At 50.4% G+C, this 19,321-nt stretch overlaps 1 protein-coding gene across 1 annotated transcript in view; it reads right to left on the minus strand.

Annotated features, from left to right (window-relative positions):
* FOCAD (focadhesin) overlaps positions 1-19,321 on the minus strand; it is a 1,210,644-nt gene that overhangs the window by 314,086 nt on the left and 877,237 nt on the right. Inside the window, exon 32 of the mRNA XM_078675948.1 lies at positions 7,114-7,233. Coding sequence (XP_078532074.1) covers positions 7,114-7,233 — 120 coding nt within the window. The remainder of the gene's footprint in view (positions 1-7,113; positions 7,234-19,321) is intronic.

Genomic DNA, 19,321 nt, shown 5'->3' on the forward strand with positions numbered 1-19,321 from the left:
AGAAGTCTATGGTGCATTCTTTGCAACCAGGTGCACTCTTGCCATCTCATCCCAAATCATATAGCATGATGAACTCCTTATTTTTTGATCAATGCTATTTTCAGTACACCCTTTAAAGGAAATTATGTCTTCCAAGAGAAGCAGGTGTTCTGCCCTGAGAGTTCAAACCTGTCCTTTTCATGCATAAAGATACACCAGTCACCTCTCCTGATGCCAAGGTAGAGGCACATCTCATCACGAGCTAACATTAATAATTTTATAAAAAACCTTGAGTAAAAGATTACACTTTTGAAAGCACAACAATCTAAAGCTTTGTTCACAAGAATTGCACTGTTTATATATCAATATGATTAGTAAAGCTGCCACCATAAGCTACTTGTGTGAAAAAAAATGATCCCACCTCTAGCTCTGATCAACCAAATCCTGTTCAAGCACTTTTCGGAAAGCTAGCCTACTGACAATGTTTTCTTTTAGGCTATCCCCTTTATGCCTGCTAACTTCATTACAATGCCATAAATATCTCCCCCTATGCTCTCTAATGTTGCTGGATTCACCTGCACCTTCTGACACCAGTACAAACAGTTTGTGAAAGAAAATGGAGCCCTTTTCAGGCTCATGGCAATGGCTTCAAAATCCATCTATGCTCTTGGTCCTCGATTCCCACCTCACACAGACTTAATGAATCACATTTACTTTTCTGTCCATGATCAAATCTTCCACACCACTACACTGGAAAATCCTATCCCTCACCTCTAATAGCACTTCATAACCTGTTAAAAATAAGGTGTCTTCAAGCAATGCCCCACTCGACGACCAGATCCTGAAGCACAAGTTACTACTTGTGTAACGATATATCTGTAAGAGACATTAGTTAGTGATAGATTCCTTACCTTAGAATATGCCCAGGCGTCAGACCGGATCCTGACATTTTTGCGTAGCAGTACCCTTGCGCGTCGGTAGGCGTCGTCTGCGGCTCCGCGTCCGTCGTCGGCGTTGTGGGCGCCGTGATGACGTAGTCAGAGTACTTAGACGCCGACTCTGCATGCTGACGTCAGTTCTTAGACACAGCTTTTCCGCGCCAGAAGCGCTGAGCCATGTTAAAAACCAACACTGGTGCCATTGAAACTAGGGCCCTGAAGGGGAAAAACCCTAACCCTAGATATCGGTTCGCAGAACGGGGAGGATGGGTGGGTCGGTAAGGAATCTATCACTAACTAATTTCTCTTACAGATATATTGTTACACAAGTAGTAACTTGTGCATCTGAAAGAGACACGTTAGTGATAGATTCCTTACCTTAGAATAGATACCCCAGCAATACCAACCCCGGTGGTGGGTCTGCGAACCAATAATCACACCAGAAAGTCCTGGAGGACAGAACGGCCAAAGAAGCCAACCCTCCGGACTTGGCTGTCCAGGCAGTAGTGTCTTGCAAACGTGTGCAGCGAGGCCCACGTAGCTGCCTGACAGATGTCTTGTAAGGGCACTCCCCGGCCCAGGGCAGTTGTAGTCGCCGTGGCTCGGGTGGAATGAGCCGGCAATCCAACAGGGGGCTCCTTCTTAGCCAAGGAGTAACATGCCTGGATACACAAGATGATCCACCGGGAGATGGTCCTCTTGTGCACCGCTTTCCCCTTCTTAGCGCCCACGTAACCAACAAAGAGTTGGTCATCCACCCGGAACTGGCGTGTGCGATCCAAATAGAATGAGAGCGCACGTTTTGGGTCCAGACGGTGGAGCCGCTCTTCCTCTTTAGAGGGATGCGGTGGCGGAAAGAAGGTAGGCAAGGTGATAGACTGCCCGATGTGGAAGGCCGTGACAACCTTGGGTAGGAAAGATGGTTTAGTACACAACACAACCTTGTCCGGATGGACAGAAAGGAAAGGAGGGGTACAAAAAAGGGCCTGGAGCTCACTCACTCTCCTGGCAGAGGTGATGGCAACCAGGAAAGCAGTCTTCAGAGTAATAAGGCGGAGAGGACAGTTGTGAAGGGGCTCAAAGGGAGCGCACATCAGAAACGTAAGAACAAGGCCAAGTCCCACTGAGGCATCACAAACGGAACAGGAGGAAACGTGTGTGTGATGCCCTTTAGAAAACGATTTACAATAGGGGACTTGAACAAAGAACGTTGATCAGGCAGCCTTAGAAAGGCTGAAAGGGCAGAAAGGTAGCCCTTGATAGTGCCCAGAGCAGAGCCCTGCTGGGCAAGAGAAAGAAGGAAGAGAAGAACCTCAGAGAGAGAGGGGCAGCAAGAGGATCCACAGCCTTTGCTGTGCACCATGCCACAAATCTGTTCCACCTGCAGGCGTATACCGACTTTGTGGAGGGACGCCTGGCTGCCAGAATGACGTTACAGACTTCAGGAGGCAAGTCAAATGGCCTCAACTGTCGCCGCTCAATCTCCAAGCATGGAGGTGGAGACTGGACAGGTTCGGGGTGGAGGACCGTCCCCTGCTGCTGCGACAGAAGGTCCTCCTGAAGAGGCAGACGAACCGGGGGATCGACTGACATACTGAGTAGCTCTGGATACCAGTACCTTCGTGCCCAGTCCGGGGCCACAAGGATGACTTGTGCCCGGTCGCGCTTGATCTTCTTCAGCACTCTGGGCAGAAGTGGTATAGGCGGAAAGGCGTACAATAGACCGCAACTCCACTCGCGACGAAAAGCGTCTCCGAGCGAGTGCCGCCTTGGAAATTCCAACGCGCAGAACTGATGACATTGCGCGTTCTCTTCGGTGGCGAATAGATCTAACCAAGGCTCTCCCCATCGCTGAAAGAGGCCTTGCGCCACGTCCGAGTTCAGACGCCATTCGTGATCCATCATGCACCAACGGCTGAGCTCGTCCACCCTGGCGTTCAGAGAACCTGCCAGGTGTTGAGCCACCAGGGTCACGCCCTAGCGTTCCAGCCACTGCCAGAGGCGCAGAGCCTCCTGGCAAAGGGTCCACGAACCCACCCCGCCCTGTTTGTTGCAGTACCACATGGCGGTGGTGTTGTCCGTGAACACCTGCACTACACTCCCCCGGACAGAGGGGAGGAATGCTTTCAGTGCCAGACGAATCGCCCGCAACTCCAAAAGGTTGATGTGGAGCCGGGCCTCCGCCGGAGACCAGAGGCCTCTGATCTCCGCCACTCCCATGTGGCCTCCCCAGCCCTGGAGGGACGCATCCGTCACGACTACGTGCTCCGGTTGGGGAAGGGAGAGGGATCTGCCGCTGACCCAATCGCGGTCCGTGAGCCACCACTGCAGTTGTCTCGCAGTGCCCTCCGAGATCAGGACGTGGTCGGACAGGTTGCCCTGATGCTGGGCCCACTGAAACTTCAGGTCCCACTGCAGAGCCCGCATCCGCCACCTGGCGTGATGCACCAGTAGGATGCAGGAGGCCATCAGCCCCAGAAGCCGCAGCGTCAACCTGGCCGCGACCCGGGATAAAGGCTGAAAGAGTGGAATCAGAGCCTGAATATCCCGGACCCGCTGTTCGGGAGGATAAACCCGAAACAGCGCTGAGTCCAGAACCGCTCCGATGAAGAGGAGCTTCTGAGGGGGGCACAGGTGTGACTTCGGCACATTGAGGGAGAACCCCAGCTGGTGCAGGAGGTCTGCCGTTGTCTGGAGTTGGCTGACGACTGTTTGGGGCGAGCCCGCCTTCAACAACCAGTTGTCGAGGTAGGGGAAGACTGAAACCCCTAACCTGCGCAGATGAGCTGCGACCACCGCCATCACCTTTGTGAACACCCGTGGGGTGCTGGTAAGGCCGAAGGGGAGCACGGTAAACTGAAAGTGCTCGTGGCCAACCGTGAACCGCAGGTAGCGCCGGCAGGACGGGGATGTGGAAATCAGCGTCCTGCAAGTCCAACGCTACCATCCAGTCTCCAGGGTACAGGGCAGCTAAGACCTGAGCCAGTGTCAGCATTTTGAACTTCTCCTTCCGGAGGAAGCCGTTGACGTTCCTTAGGTCCAAGATAGGGGGTAGGCCCCCTTTGCCCTTCTTGGGTACCAGAAAGTAGTGGGAGTAGCAACCATACCCTACTTCTGGCCCAGGAACGCACTCGATGGCCCCCTTGGCCAAGAGGGCCGTAACTTCCTCCTGCAGAAGCCGCAAATGATCCCCCGATACTCGGTGGTACTGCGGTGGCATGGCTGGAGGGGTCGCCTCGAAGGGGAGGGAGTAGCCTGTTCGGACGATTTGCAGCACCCACCTGTCCGACGTGACAGTGCGCCAGTGGAGGAGGTGATGGCGAACCCTGCCCCCCACTGGCGTCACATGGGCCTGAAAGCACAGACAAGGAGGGTTTTGAGGCGGATGCTGCAGGGGAAGGTGTGGACTGACCTCGCCGTTGTCCCCGACCGCCGCCACGGCAGTTTCCACGGCCGTCACCGCGTTGGGTATTACCCTGCGGAGCGTGGCTGGCAGCACGTGTGGGTACACCCCTTCCGTGGCCACGAAAGCAGTGAAAGGCAGCCGATTGCTGGCGCGGGGCCGAGAGGCCCAAGGACTTGGCCGTAGCCCTGGAGTCCTTAAAGCGCTCAAGCGCATGGTCTGCCTTGTGGCCAAAAAGGCGACGGCCATCAAACGGCATGTCCATGAGTGTATTCTGGACATCAGCCGAGAAGTTGGCGGACCTCAACCAGGCGTGGCGTCGAATCGCCACCGTCGTTGCCATCGCTCTGCCCAGAGAGTCGGTGGTATCCAGTCCACACCGGATCGAATAACGTGCCGCATCTCGGCCTTCCACAAGGGCTTGGCCGAGTTTAGCCCGTACCTCCAACGGGCATTCTGGCAGCACGTCCGTGACCGTATCCCACAGAGAGTGGGTGTAACGGCCCAAGAGGCGCGCGGTGTTGGAAGACCGCAGTCCCAGACTTAGGGAGGAGAATACCTTCTTGCCGTATTGCTCGTACGTCTTGGATTCCCTGTCAGGCGGCGCCGACGGGAATGCGGTCTGGGAATTTGAGGCCTGGATCACCAGGCTCTCAGGGGTGGGGTGGGTGGACAGGAAACAAGGGTCGCCCGGGGCCGGGTGGTGGCGTCTGGCCACGTTCCTATCTACAGGCGAACCTGTAGGGGGCCTGAACCAAGTGCCCAAAAGAACGTCAGTTAAGGCCTCGTTAAACGGCAGCAGAGGCTCGGCTGAGCATGACTGCGGGTTAAGGACCTCAGTGAGGAGGTTAGTCCTCACGGCCGCGACGGGGAGCTCAAGGCCCAAGGCCTTGGCCGCCCTCATCAACACCACACTATAGATTGCCCCCTCCTCCGAAGCCACGGTAGGAGGTGAGACAAAGCCAGTGTCAGGCGAAGTGTCTATACCAATTGCCTCCCCAAGATCACCTGCCCAGTCCTCCTGAGACTGGCATTCACGTGCCAGAGGGTCCTCAGACCCCTCCCAATCCTCCTCATCACCCATCTCCTGGTACTCAGGGTTAGCAAATGATTGGGCCGGTTCATGGAAAGTGAACTCTCCGAACGGCGTCTGAAGCGGCGCCGCTCCGGCACCGGAACTGGGTCGACCTCCCCGCCGCCGGGGAGGACACCTGAGGGGTCGGCGCCGGGGAGGTCGTCAAGTCCACCGGCGACGACACGGATCCGGAACCGGATCCAGCGGGGCCCTGCGGCGCCGGCGGCGTCGGGGCCGAAGCCCCCGACCCGCTAGGACCCCCAGACGGGTTCACTGGGCCCGAAGGCGTCGGGGAGCCCGTCGGAGGAGAGAGGGACCTCATGGCCAAGAGGAACCGCTCGATCTCCTCCGGCGCCGCATTAGGCCCAGGGACCGGAGTGTTTGGGGCCGGACCCGGCGCCTGCGACTCCGACGGAGCCGCGTGGGCGGTGTCACCTAAACCCCCGGCCGCGTCGCGCGAGCGTCGGGGGGAGTCGGAAGAGCGATGACGTCTCTTCGACTTCTTGTGCTTACCTGACGACTTCGACCCAGAGGAGTGATGCCGACTCCCGGAGCTCCGATGGCTCCTCTCCCGCGACCGGTCCCTCGACCTCCGTCCGGACCGGGACCTTTCTCAGCGCAGGGCCGACTGCCGGAGTTCGAGCCGCTTACGAGACTGCTCCCGCCTAGCCTTCGAAGTCAGGGCCCGACAGTCGGAACAGGTCTTGTCATCGTGATCGACGCTGAGGCAGTGGAGACACCGACGGTGAGGGTCGGTGACCGACATCAGCCGGTCACAATCCTCACAGGGCTTAAAACCTGGCATCCCTACCGGCACCGTTCGGAGTCGAAGACTTCGAAAAAGGATGATCAAAGATCAAAAAAGTTTAGTCAAAAAGTGACTAAGGTACCACATTTTTTTCCGGATCTGCGCTGCTGGCGCGGAAAAAAGAAGAACTGACGTCAGCACGCGGAGGCGGCGTCTAAGTACTCCGACGACGTCATCACAGCGCCCACGACGCCGACGACCGACACAGAGCCGCAGACGACGCCTACGGACGCGCAAGGGTACAGCTACGCAAACATTTCCGGATCCAGTCTGACGCCTGGGGATATTCTAAGGTAAGGAATCTATCACTAACCTGTCTCTTTCAGATTCACTCATCACTCCATTCCTGATTTTTTTTTCTATTTTCGTGCTACCCTGTTTCTCTCCCTTTCACCAACCCTTCATTATGCGCCATGCTTTATCTGCCCAACGTCCAGCATTATTTTCATGTGGCATGTTCTGGAACCTACACACAGCTTTTATTTGAGAATAGAGTATGTCAAGTAAAACACCTACATCACACAATTTTTAATGAAACTTAGATTGTGGCCAGCATAGTTTCAGAAGGATTCAACCTTGTGTAACCCTGTGCAGAACTCTGGTTCATTCTAAAATTTTGGCAGGAAATTGGTGGAAATATCATTACTATTTTGAAAATGTTTATATTATTTTATACTTTGGTGAGGCAGGAGAAGATTATGAAAGTCACAGAGAGATCCTATGAGCACACAAATGTAAAATAAGCATATGTACATGGGATTCTGACTGTTAAGTCCCTGTTTAGTATACAAGTAATTGTCTGTCATCCCATGTAAGTATAAAGGAACAGGGAGATAAATAAAAAGATGCCAAAAACACAAGAGTTAGCTAATTAATAACCATGCAACATATTGGTAGTTAGCAGACTAGCCTGTTGATTCTGTTCTGTCAATGCTTTTAGTTTATTCATGATCTCTTCTGCCTCCTCTGCTCCAATGATACCCACGCTGAAGGCAGAGACAGTAACACAGGAAACGGAGTAAGAAACAATCTGAAAACAGAGGGCAAAAAGATAATTAACATTAATCAAAATAATAAATTCTGATCTTTTTTGGATGATAACTTAACTTCGGCAAATGGCTACTCATTTACACAGCACAAAGCATAGAACTAAAAATAAACCAACAGAGCTTAAAAGTTTGTCTGGTTTTCTTTTAAAACATAAGTAGATATATTATTTGGTAAAATATCTACAATCTGAAGGATTATAACTGACGAGTTAAGTAAAAGTTAGTAAAAGGAAGAATTATTGCTGAGCTATGATTTAGGCCAGACGAGGCTCGGTGAAGAACCAAATAAAGGTAATTGTTTATTCAATGCAAAACCACGACTAGGTTAAGGAAGCAGCAACTCTCAGATTTAGGCAAAAACAGTTAAATCTAAGTAAACCCAGGTAGACCATGAATCAAATGTTACGTTAAATGCATCGAAGAAAAGACCACTGGTGTCCTGTTTGCATAAGGAAATACACAGAGAATGAATGCAGTTACATTCTCATTCAACTGCACATCATGGACGTTGATTCACCAAAATGCGAGAGGTAGCCAATGAGACCTCATGCACCATGCCCCCAAAAGACATGATACGACTGACGTGTTCTTCACCCTTAGGCCCTCACAAACTCTTATTTGCTTGTGGGTTGGAAGGGAAGGGATACGAGTGGCAACTACAACAAGCACGTACAATGCAATGGTCTCTGCATTTTTAAAGGTAGAGCTATTGGCATTGCTCATGTCATTATTTTTATTTATGTTTTTTTTTTTTTTTAAACATAAATAAATGTCATTGTCATTTACAATGCCAATAGCAGGGCAGGAGAGCAAGCAAAAGCAACGAGGGGGCAGGACAGCAAGCACAAGCAATGAGGGGGGGGAGGACAGCAAGCACAAGCAACGAGGGGGGGAGGACAGCAAGCACGAGCAACGAGGGGGGCAGGGGAGCACGCACAAGCAACGAGGGGGCAGGGGAGCAAGCACAAGCAACGAGGGGGGCAGGGGAGCAAGCACAAGCAACGAGGGGGGTGAGGACAGCAAGCACGAGCAACGAGGGGGGGTGAGGACAGCAAGCACGAGCAACGAGGGGGGGCAGGGGAGCAAGCACAAGCAACGAGGGGGGCAGGGGAGCAAGCACAAGTAACGAGGGGGGGCAGGGGAGCAAGCACAAGCAACGAGGGGGGGGGCAGGACAGCAAGCACGAGCAACGGCAGGACAGCAAGGGGGGCAGGACAGCGAGCACAAGCAACGGGGGGCAGGGGAGCAAGCACAAGCAACGAGGGGGGAGGACAGCAAGCACAAGCAACGAGGGGGGAGGACAGCAAGCACAAGCAACAAGGGGGGCAGGACAGCAAGCACAAGCAACGAGGGGGCAGGACAGCAAGCACTAGCAACGAGGGGGGCAGGACAGCAAGCACGAGCAACGGCAGGACAGCAAGGGGGGGCAGGACAGCGAGCACAAGCAACGGGGGGCAGGGGAGCAAACACAAGCAACGAGGGGGGGAGGACAGCAAGCACAAGCAACGAGGGGGGGCAGGACAGCAAGCACGAGCACCGGGGGCAGGGGAGCAAGCACAAGCAACTAGGGGGGACGACGACAGCAAGCACGAGCAACGAGGGGGGGCAGGACAGCAAGCACGAGCAACAGGGGGCAGGGGAGCAAGCACAAGCAATGAGGGGGGCAGGACAGCAAGCACGAGCATGGGGGCAGGACAGCAAGCACAAGCAACGAGGGGGGTAGGGGAGCAAGCACAAGCAACGAGGGGGGGACGACAGCAAGCACGAGCAACGAGGGGGGCAGGACAGCAAGCACGAGCAACGAGGGGGGCAGGGGAGCAAACACAAGCAACGAGGGGGGCAGGGGAGCAAGCACAAGCAACGATGGAGGGAGGACAGCAAGCACGAGCAACGGGGGGCAGGACAGCAAGGGGGGGCAGGACAGCGAGCACAAGCAATGGGGGGCAGGGAGCAAGCACTAAAATCAATAAATTATATACAACTAAAGAAGCAACATTGAAAATATGAAGACTTTTTCTATGAACTAAACAACATATTTCAATATTTGATCATTTGTTTAGTGTATACTTGTATATGTATTGTGTGGAGGTTCAAATCGTAGAAATTGTTTAGGCCGGGGTACCCGTGTCCGTCCTCAGATTCCAGTAATGATTCAGTGGGGTCCCCACAAGTCAGAAGGTTAAGAGCCGCTGCTCAAGGGTGTGAAATACCATACCAGAATATGTGTGTCTTGCAGGCTTTTCCAACTCTCAATGTCAGATTGATACAATCAGTACAAGTGTGGGGTGTGTGGGTTCATATTATGCAGAACCCTCTAAGCAACAAGATTTGTTAGGGTTGTCTATATCTTTTAGCTTCCATTTTCTGCCCTTTAAATATATTCTGAATATCAACTCAGTCACCCCTCTCCCCTCCTATAATGATGACGTAGCAGAATTCAGGTGTCCAGGCTCCGGAAGTACACACGGAAAACAAACGCAGTCTGTGTCTTTGGAGTACAGATGTTCTTTCTCCATTTGTACGTAGCTGAAGTTCCCATTCTCTTCAATTGCGAATTTCTCCAATTTGATTTAAAAAATTAAATTAATTGCTCACAGGTCTGAAAATGATGCTCATGAAAGCAGGCCTTTGTAAAATGTCTCCTGGCCTTTCCCATGTATTAATACGTATACACTGTAATTACGTCAAACTGCGCTACAACAGAAACACAAATCCAGAAATTAAATGTTTCCCTTAAAACGCTGCTTTCCATTTAAGAGTGTAATAACAGAAAAGTACATTTAAATACTTACACTTTTATATATTTCGCAAAGAAAAGAAACCTGCATGTATCGAAAACATTGAGAGACATGCCTATCGTCTCAGGAAAGAAATACTAAAATGTAAATTAAGGCTGATACAAAAATGTTTACTAAAATACCTAAAAATACAAAATTCATTGCTATATATTGTAATACAAACAGTATTTAATGGCTAAAATGCGTAATATAGTACGATAGTGTTATCTCGGGTTTCAGGTGACGTTTACAGACCACTAGACGTTCAGTCTTGAGTTTTATGCCACCAAAACACCTTGTAAAAAATAAAATTTTTTATATATATATATATATATATATATATATATATATATATATATATATATATATATATATATATATATATATATATATATATATATATATATATACCACCCATACACACGCACGCACACACACGGGAGCGAGATAGAGTGAAAAGGGGTAGAAGGAGAGAGAGATGAATGGAGAGAAGTGTCTGGGGCGTTGGATGGCGAATGAGTGTAAGGATGGATGGATGCATGCATGGATGAATGAGTGAAAGGATAGGTGAGTGAAAGGGAGGAAGGGTGGGAGAATGGATGGATGAGTAAAAGGGAGAATGGATGGAAGGATGAGTGACAGAGTGGATGGATGGCTGGATAAGTGGATGGATGGAGTGAAAGGCTGGATGGACGGACGGATTAAAAGACTGGATGGATGAGTGAAAGGAGATTGATAGATGAAGAGTGAAAGGATGGATGTAAGGATAGATTAGTGAAAAAAATGGATGGATGAGTGGAAGGGGCAAATGGATGGCTGGATGAACGGGTGGACAAATGTTTGAGTGAAAGGGTAAGTGGATGGATAGGTGAGTGAAAGGGTGGCTGAATGGATGAGTGACTGAAATGATGGATGGATGGGAGAGTGAAAGAGTAATGGATGGATGACTGAGTGAAATGGTAGATGGATAGATGCATGGAGGAATGAGTGAAAGAATGGATGTAAGGCTGGATGAGCAAAAAGGAGGAGGGATGGATGGATGAATGGATGAAAGGGTGAATGGATAGATGAGTGAGTGGATGGATGGAGGATGAGACAAAGGATGGATGAATTAGTGAGTGAAATGATGGATGGATGAGTGAAAGGGTAAATGGATGGATGGGTGAGTGGATGGCAAAATTGATGGAGTGAAATGCTGAATCGATAGACGGAGTGAAAGGTGGATGGATGGATGGATGGATGAGTGAAAGGGAGGGTACATGCACGGCTGGATGAAAGGGTGGGCGGATAGATGAGTGAAAGTGCAGATGGATGTATGTATGAGTGAGAGAAGGGATAGATGAGTGAAAGGGTAAATAATAGAGCAAAAGAGAGCGAAGAAGTGAAAGGAGAATTGAACAAGAGAGAAACAGAGAGCAAGAGGAAAGAGAGAAAGAGACAAAGGGAGGGGAAGAAAGAATAGAGATGGAGCGAATGTGAGAGAGAGATATCTAGACAGAAAGGACGAGGTAAAGGGCATTGCCAGATGAGATCAAGATGGGGTTAGGGGATAGTGAGAGAGGGCAGAAAGCGAGCAGAAGGGGACGGTAGAAGTGGTGATCGGGACACGAGAATGCTTTAAAGTGCAAAAGAACAAAAAGAGAGCAATTCAGATCAAGTTAACTCAATATAGTTAATGGCGGGACGAGAGGGGAGCTCTAGGCATAAAGTTAATAAAAGGAGTGTTAATGTGAAGCGCAGCAGTGGGCGACAGAATCACCACAGAGGCAGCGCGACGGAGACACGGGAGATGGGCCGTCAGTGAGGGGGGGGGGGCTTCAGCCGATGCCCGCTCACCCGGGACATCGCCTCAGAGGGACACAGCTTAAGGGGTGCCTCACCTGAGGGCGGGGATGGCAGCAGGAGGGGCCCGGGCGGCACAGGAGCCCCAGACACGCAGCGACTAGAGCCCGGCAGCATCCCTGCGGACAGGTACGGAGCCTTCTGACCCTGGGCTAGGACAGGGAGCTTACTGGCAGTAGGGTGCAAAGACGAGACAGGATCTGATTCCTGGCACGGGGCAACTGAGACAGGCGCAGAGTGGAGAATCAGGGCCCCGGGAGAGAGAGCGGTAAGCAGGGGCGACAGAGCATGACACCGGGGGCGGGCAACACGGCACGCCCCAGGGTCACAGGGCGAGGGGCAACAGCGGTGGGGGGAGGAGGGGGGATTATGAGACACAGGGAAAGGAGTAACACGGCAAAATCCGAGAGAGGCACAGCTGGTCACACAGAGGGGTAACAGAAGGGCATAACGAGAGGCAACAGGAGGCAGGGAGAGGGGCAACGAGGCACAATGATGCAGGCAGCAAAAGGACACGGAGTTGGGCAACTATGCACGGGGGATGGGGAGGGAGGGTACAGCGCCAGGAAGGGCCAACAACATAAAGCGTTTGCATAGCTGCAAAATCACCGACACAGAGAGAGGCACTACATGACCGAGAGAGGCACAGAGACAGGCGAGTGTGGAGGGCGCCCGAGCCGCTGTGTGGAGCAGAGGGGTCCCGGCAGGGAGCGCTGGCGGACTCTCCACGTTAGTTCCTATTTACAGCGATTGGAGGAGCCGGCTCTGCGGGGCTGGCTGGCAAGGGTTAGCCATAGTCTGCTGATGCACAGAGGGGGACAGAGCAGGCGCATGACTTCAGTGTGAGCTTTTGGGGGTTTGTTGGGGGGGGGCTCTTGCCGTCCCGCCCGCACTCACTTGTCACACGGCTGTTGTTCCAGAGCCTCTGCCTTGTGCTCCACGGTCTCAAGGCGAGCTCTTAATGCGTGCTGGCGCGTGACAGGCGTTACATACCTCCCAGGGAAACCCGAGCTGCTGCCCCGCGTTTGTCTTTGCTAACGACGCCCTCAATTAAGCTAATGTGTGTTTTTAAAAACAAGGGACGTGCAACAACAGCAGACACGCAGCATTTAGTAACCTGGCTTTAACCAAAATGGCGGCTGCAAACATCCGAAAATTTCGGATTCAGGGGAGTGTTTTTGGCGTTCTGAGTGACGGATGACGTCACAGTCGAAAGAACGCAAAAAAACACGCCCCCGAATCCGAAAGAGACGGGGCTTGGCAGGAGTGACGCCCTTATCCTCCAATGGCTGGCCTCCGTTTAGGAAGCCAGCCAATGGAGGAAAGAGGCGGGTTCCAAGCCCCCCTAACTCCAAAACATAAAATCTTCGGCACTCCGCCCTCACTGCTTCGCAGTGCAACGGTCCCTCGACCTAAAAACATAAAATCCTCGGGACTTCCGCCCTCACTGCTTCGCAGTGCAACGGTCCCTCGCCCTAAAAAGTATGCGGCACTCTTGGAATCTTGTTTACTTTCTGTTTCTGCTACTTCCTTCATGATCAAGGACGATGATGAGTATCAATGAGAGTACCATGGGAGCAAAAGAAAGAACCAGAATAGCAGTTTCTACTACTTTCTGCCACTAACTGACATACATGCATCACGCCAGAAGGATACATCAAACGCACATTTGAAAACCAGCTCTGCACCCACCTGGTCCTGAAAAACCAGGGCATTGCCCTGAGAACCTGGAAATTAAAATCATCATGTAGTGACATATCTTGTATACTGGAAGAAAGAGTAAAGAGAGTTCACCAAAATCTACAACCCAAGATGCCAATATACCAGTCTCCTATTGTAATCTTCAATATGAAGGATTGCTCACAGACCAACTGATTGCGGGGTCCAGTGTGCCACAGTTACCTTGCACATTAGGCATGAGAGTGCAGGCGAGGAATATTGAATAGGTGAAGCTTAAAGGCCCTCCATCTCAGCAGGAGAATCTTGCAACCCTGTTAGATGGCCTACCACAACACCTAAATCTACTGTGAGGTAGCATTTGATGGCCAACTGAAAGCCTTTCTGTGTGGTTGTGCCTGTGTTGTAATACCTGAGGTTGTAGGTGGTGTAGTGGAGTCCGTGAGGCAGACAGAGTCAGAGGTGGGAATTATTGGTGAAAACAGATTGGAAGGAAGTAATACACTGGTGTGGGATGTCTCCTAATGTCTTACCTATCTTTGCCTCCCCCCAGGTTTGGCCAATGCTGCCACTGAATGTTTTTTACTCCCATCTCTAATGCCCTTTATGAGTGAGGAAGGTTTTCAGTGTTTAGCTTAATCTGTTTGGAGCTCAGTTAAAATGGAATTGTGCGGTAGTAGGCATCCAGGAATAATGGTTTAACTGATTAGAAAAGAGTTACTATAGAGGAACTAGGAATGATCCTTTCTCCACCACTCACATGTTAACCAACCCTCATTCAACTAATCTTCTGGGGACAGTTGGCATGCCACGTACATTTACAGAAAATGTCAAAAGGAGAAATACAGAATATTGTGTCCTGTGTTGAAGCTGCAAGGATAACGTCTCAAGTGTGTTTAGAATGCACCTTCGATTACGGCTTGCAGCATGAATCACTGCTCAAAGTAAAACTGTTTAGTCTATGTGGTGCAAGCATCAACCTTCAATTTGGCCAATGAACATCAGACTTTCTGACGTGCCAAATTGGGATGCTAAAGTTATTCTGAGATAATTCTGTGTGTTTATGTTATCTCCTTCTCGTTTCATGCCCCCTTTTTCCATTCTGAGCCAATGCAATCTACATGTACATTTTGCCTTCCCTTTCATCTAGAGAACTGAATGCAGACAACAATCTCCAACCCAGGGAATGTGTCTTCTTATTCCCAGGCTAGCCTTTTTTTAGCTCTAACAAGCTGTTGCACTTGTTAGTCATCCTTGGCAAACTTCAATTTATCGTGATGAAGAAGGGCACCTGTTGTCAGCTACGACAAGAGAACAATGGTCAAATAGCTGCTCACTTGGTGAAAGTGCATGTTTCTAATGATTCAAAATGGATAAAACAATACGTGGTTTTGAAATAAAGTTTCGAATTCCTAGATACTGCTCAGAACACAATCAACGGCAATTTCATAGAGGGCATTGCAGCTCAGCAAAAAACAACTAGCCCGGGAGAATAGCATTAGAATTCGCGGTGGTAAATGTTGGTTGAGAAAGTGGGAGGGGCAAGACTAATAAAACATAAATGTTGAAAGACGTTTTAGCCTGGTGGTCTGGGTCATGGCAGTTTTGCTTGTGACCATATTCCAGAAAAGCTATGCTGCTGATCTCAATAGATTTGGCATAAACAGAACCACCTCTCAAAAATAGGCAAAGCGATCATGACAAACCCCTGCATTTATTTTTTAACATGTTTATGAATAGGTCCTTCTCTAAAACCCAATAGAAGAAATCCTAAATCCCACATGGTCTCTCATACTGATTTGCTACTACATCACATTACCGAGTTGCACCAGAAGTTGCATATACTAAACTCAGAAAGTGAGCTTACAGAGACAAATGTGAAGTTGCAGTATGAAAGGAAAAGAGAAAGCTGCACTTGGAGGCAAATAATAAGTATAAAAGTGTTACATTTATGAAGGGTTTGTGATGCTCAAGGCCAGCACGATATGACTTTACCAGTCACCTACTTAAAGCAAGCCTTGAAAGGGCATTGCACAGAAATTATTCATGAAGGAGCACTTTTGCATTTATTTACAGTCTGTTTTTATTAGAATTCAAGTTATGAAGAACAATTTAGCCAAGTTCAGAGACCGCCCTGGCGAGATCAATTCCTTTGTGGTCCCATCTCTTCAATGTCTGAGAATCCGATGCAATCACACTGTTTCAGTTTCTAATAAGTTGGAAGTGTTTTGGTCCACAGAATTCAACAGTGACCCAAATAGTAAGCTATCAGAAGGTAATGGGCTAAGTTGTTGCATCTGTCATCACGATAAACCACAAAAATGAAGGTAAAAAAAATTCTCATTTACTGTTGTTAAAAAAGAAAAAGGAATAGTCAGGGGAGGAGTCAAAATGGGTGGCTGAACGAACGTGCTCCAATACAGTTCTACGCGCTGTTAAATATACCACCCGACCTCTGCATCATAAGTTATCGAAGCATGTGGAGTACAGGCACACCGCCACAGCTTTTTCCAGTCCCAATGGTGTACTGAATGTGAGTGGCGCTGCCTATGCCCCTGTGCCATGGGTTGGTGGCCTGTGCACTACAGTCTGGTGAGCTGGGCCCACAATACAGGCTGGTGTCTTGGGCCCGCGTCACAGTGGAGCCTCCCACCCTGCTGAAGGTGAAATGCAAGGACTGTTATAATCACTTCGCTGAGAGGCTGTGGTCTGAGCTCTGGGGATTCAGGGCCTTTAAGGCTGACTGCTTTGGCCTCCCCCCTTAGATGCTGGATGTACCTGGATTCACTCCATGGCCGACATGTAGTCTGATGAATTGTCTCCTGGCACACACATTAGGCATGCCCCAAATTTGGTGGATGCGCTGAGGCGGAGAGGGTGTCTGTGGCATGGTAGAAGGGACTAACCTTCCTTGAACATGAGCACTTCTTTCAGGTGGTGCTTCGATTTGAGGTTAGATGTTGCTTTGAAGTTGCGTCCGGCACCGTGCCCACCACGTTAATGAACCTCTATTGGGCAGAGAGGTGCTGACAGGCCCATGAACACAGGCACAGTGAACCACATTAAATACAAAGGTCTATTTTAGTGCAAACTGGTGAATGCTCCTTCTTGACCCTCCTTTTTCTTGTCCTCTACACAACATCACTGGCTGGACCTACAAGGCAGTAATCGTATAAACAGAAATGCACACACTCCGATGCCAATCAAATGGATGGCTCTGTTGTGCTATCAACACACTCAAAACATGCAAAAGATGATATCTTTGCTAGGATGGTTCATGCCTCTGCTGTTATGGTTGGTCTGCAACACCTCTGTAAACATATAAAACTGAATTAAGGAAAGTCATCATGGAGGGACATAAAATGACAGCAATTAGACATAACTGAAATAAAGTAAAAGTTACTTACCTTTGGTGATGGCATTTCTGACGAATACATACTCTTTCACACCTTAAATAAATCCTCCTTTGTATCACATTGATATGGAAAGGTTTCAGTTTTTCTGTGTCACTTAAAAGCAGTCCAAAGTGCATTCTGTCAGTGCTTCTCTGACAGACATTCCTCAGCTTCGACAGCAAATAAGTCAAAATTCTCCCTTCAGTGCTTCTGGGTTCAAGCCCTTTCTTAAGTGCCTCAGGCAGATGCCTTAACTGCATCCACAGGACATCTGCAGGTGGAGTCTTGACTCCAACCACGACTCTGCGGCACGCAGCAAGAGATTCACTGATGCCCTCCCACTCCTTGATGCCAGTTGTTGTTTTTTGCAAGACATGCAGGGATATGCCAAAACCTAGCCATTGCCTTAGAGATAAGACTCCTGACAGGGAACAATCTCCCAACAGGTCTTCACACATAAACCACTGTAAGTGCTACAGGAAGGAAACAATCCTGGAATAATTCAAAGTTATGGTGTTGTTTTAAGACACTGTGCTCTTCCTCATCCTCAAAGCCTGTTGGAAGTTGCAAAAGATCCAGATGGAATTCCATGCTCTGCCTGCCGACCCAGTGCAGGTTGGATACTCCTTTTGGACATGCTGGCCATCTTTAGGACAGCTCTGCAACCCTCCCCGTTACTCAACATGGTTACAGCTCGTGCCTTTTTGAATAGGAAAGAACCTTGAGTTAACACTGTGGCTTAGAAAAAACTAGTTTAGATTTAATATCAGCATTTCATACTTCAGGGAGAGATAGTACCTACTGTGACTATTGTTGTGACCAAATAATGGTGTTGGTCACCTGGAAATGGGACAGTTGAAATTTGGGATTAGAATACAGCGAAAGTATATACATGCTAATTACTGACTAGCCAAATACACACTATATAAGAGCACACGTTAAATGACACTGAAACGTAATGATACACAGTTTTAACAGCGAATGATAAAAGCCTCAAATGAGTAATTAAATAAAACAGAATATGGTATTTTCTTATAAGGACAAATGTCGAAATAGCAGTGCTACAAGAAACCCACCTAACATCAATAAAACATAAAAACTAGGTAAGAAATGGAGGGAATATTTCGGTATTCAAAGTTCAACTCATCCTCCAGAAGTGTCCTGCAGTGGATGTATGTGCGCCTCATACGGAGTCAAGAGGGTCTTGGTAAGTACTGTAACCCTCAGAAAAGTTTTTCAGAACATTTGATTTAATTGGTTTAGACCTCCGTGGAGGTCCACAATTAAGATACACAGTAGGGGGGAGGAGCCAAGCTTGCGTCCGTGATGGCCGCGTTTTAGCTCGGCTCCGTTCGCTTTCCCTCCTGGAAAGTATATCCTGTGTCTTATCCTGCCCCGGGAAGTATTCTTTGGTAGACTATGGAACTAAGACATTTCGCTGGCACTTACCGTCTGATCCGTCTGTTCCTAGGTGCCGCGGATCCTGAGCTGCGCCCTTGTTCGCTTCGGAGCCTCCGGAGCGGGCGGGCCTGAAACTCCTCGGCGGCGCCCGGGCGGGGCGGAGCGCTGCAGCCGGCCCTTGGTGGAGGTGTGGGCTCGGTCGGAGAGGCCGATGTGCAATTAGACCGGTGACGGCTCTCCGGGTCTGGACCGGCGATCCTGCGGCCTGGTGTTGAGGCGCTGCCTTCTATGGACGGGGGTTGACCGTGTATGTGGCTCGTCTCCCCTTTGTTCTCCTGTCCGGCCATTTTGAGTCCCTCCGCCCGGACTCGGAGAACGGAGCCGGTGGCGTGGGGGAGCCGGCGACCCTCCTTATCCTGGTGGCCCGCCTTCCTGCCCTGGGGGTGCCTCTGCTTGTGGTCGGCTGTATCCTGTGTGACCCCGCTTGTGGCCGGACGGGGGACGGAGATTGCCGCGGCCCCGCCGGGCTTTCAAGATGGCGGCCGGCTCCCTGTCTCTCAGCCTGGCCGAGACTGGCGACGCTGGTCCGCCGCATGGCTCGTTTGCTGAATACCGTAAAGGTGTGCCTACGCTTGGCGACATTCTCGCCGCCTTGCGCTCCTGGAGTGCTTCCGTGACCGCGCCCATCGCTGGACTGGATGATGATCATTTTGCCGGGCCTGCTGGGCCCCCCCCGACGTGTGCGGCTTCATCGCTGCTGTGTGCTGCTGGGACTTTCCTGGAGGTCGTGGACCCGGCGGCTGCCGCTTGTTTGGGTATACGGATACCCGCTGCTCTCAATCATCATGTGATTTCCCCTGTGCTGGGGGTCCGCCGGCCGGGTCCCGTCCGGACCGGTCTCGTTGGATCTCCCATTCCTTTTTTGCCTCGAATGGCCGAACGAAGATCCTGTGGTTGCTCCGCCGAAACGGCTTTCC

Source organism: Lissotriton helveticus, chromosome 2_1 (assembly GCF_964261635.1).
Source record: "Lissotriton helveticus chromosome 2_1, aLisHel1.1, whole genome shotgun sequence".
In the NCBI taxonomy this organism is placed as follows: Eukaryota; Metazoa; Chordata; class Amphibia; order Caudata; family Salamandridae; genus Lissotriton; species Lissotriton helveticus.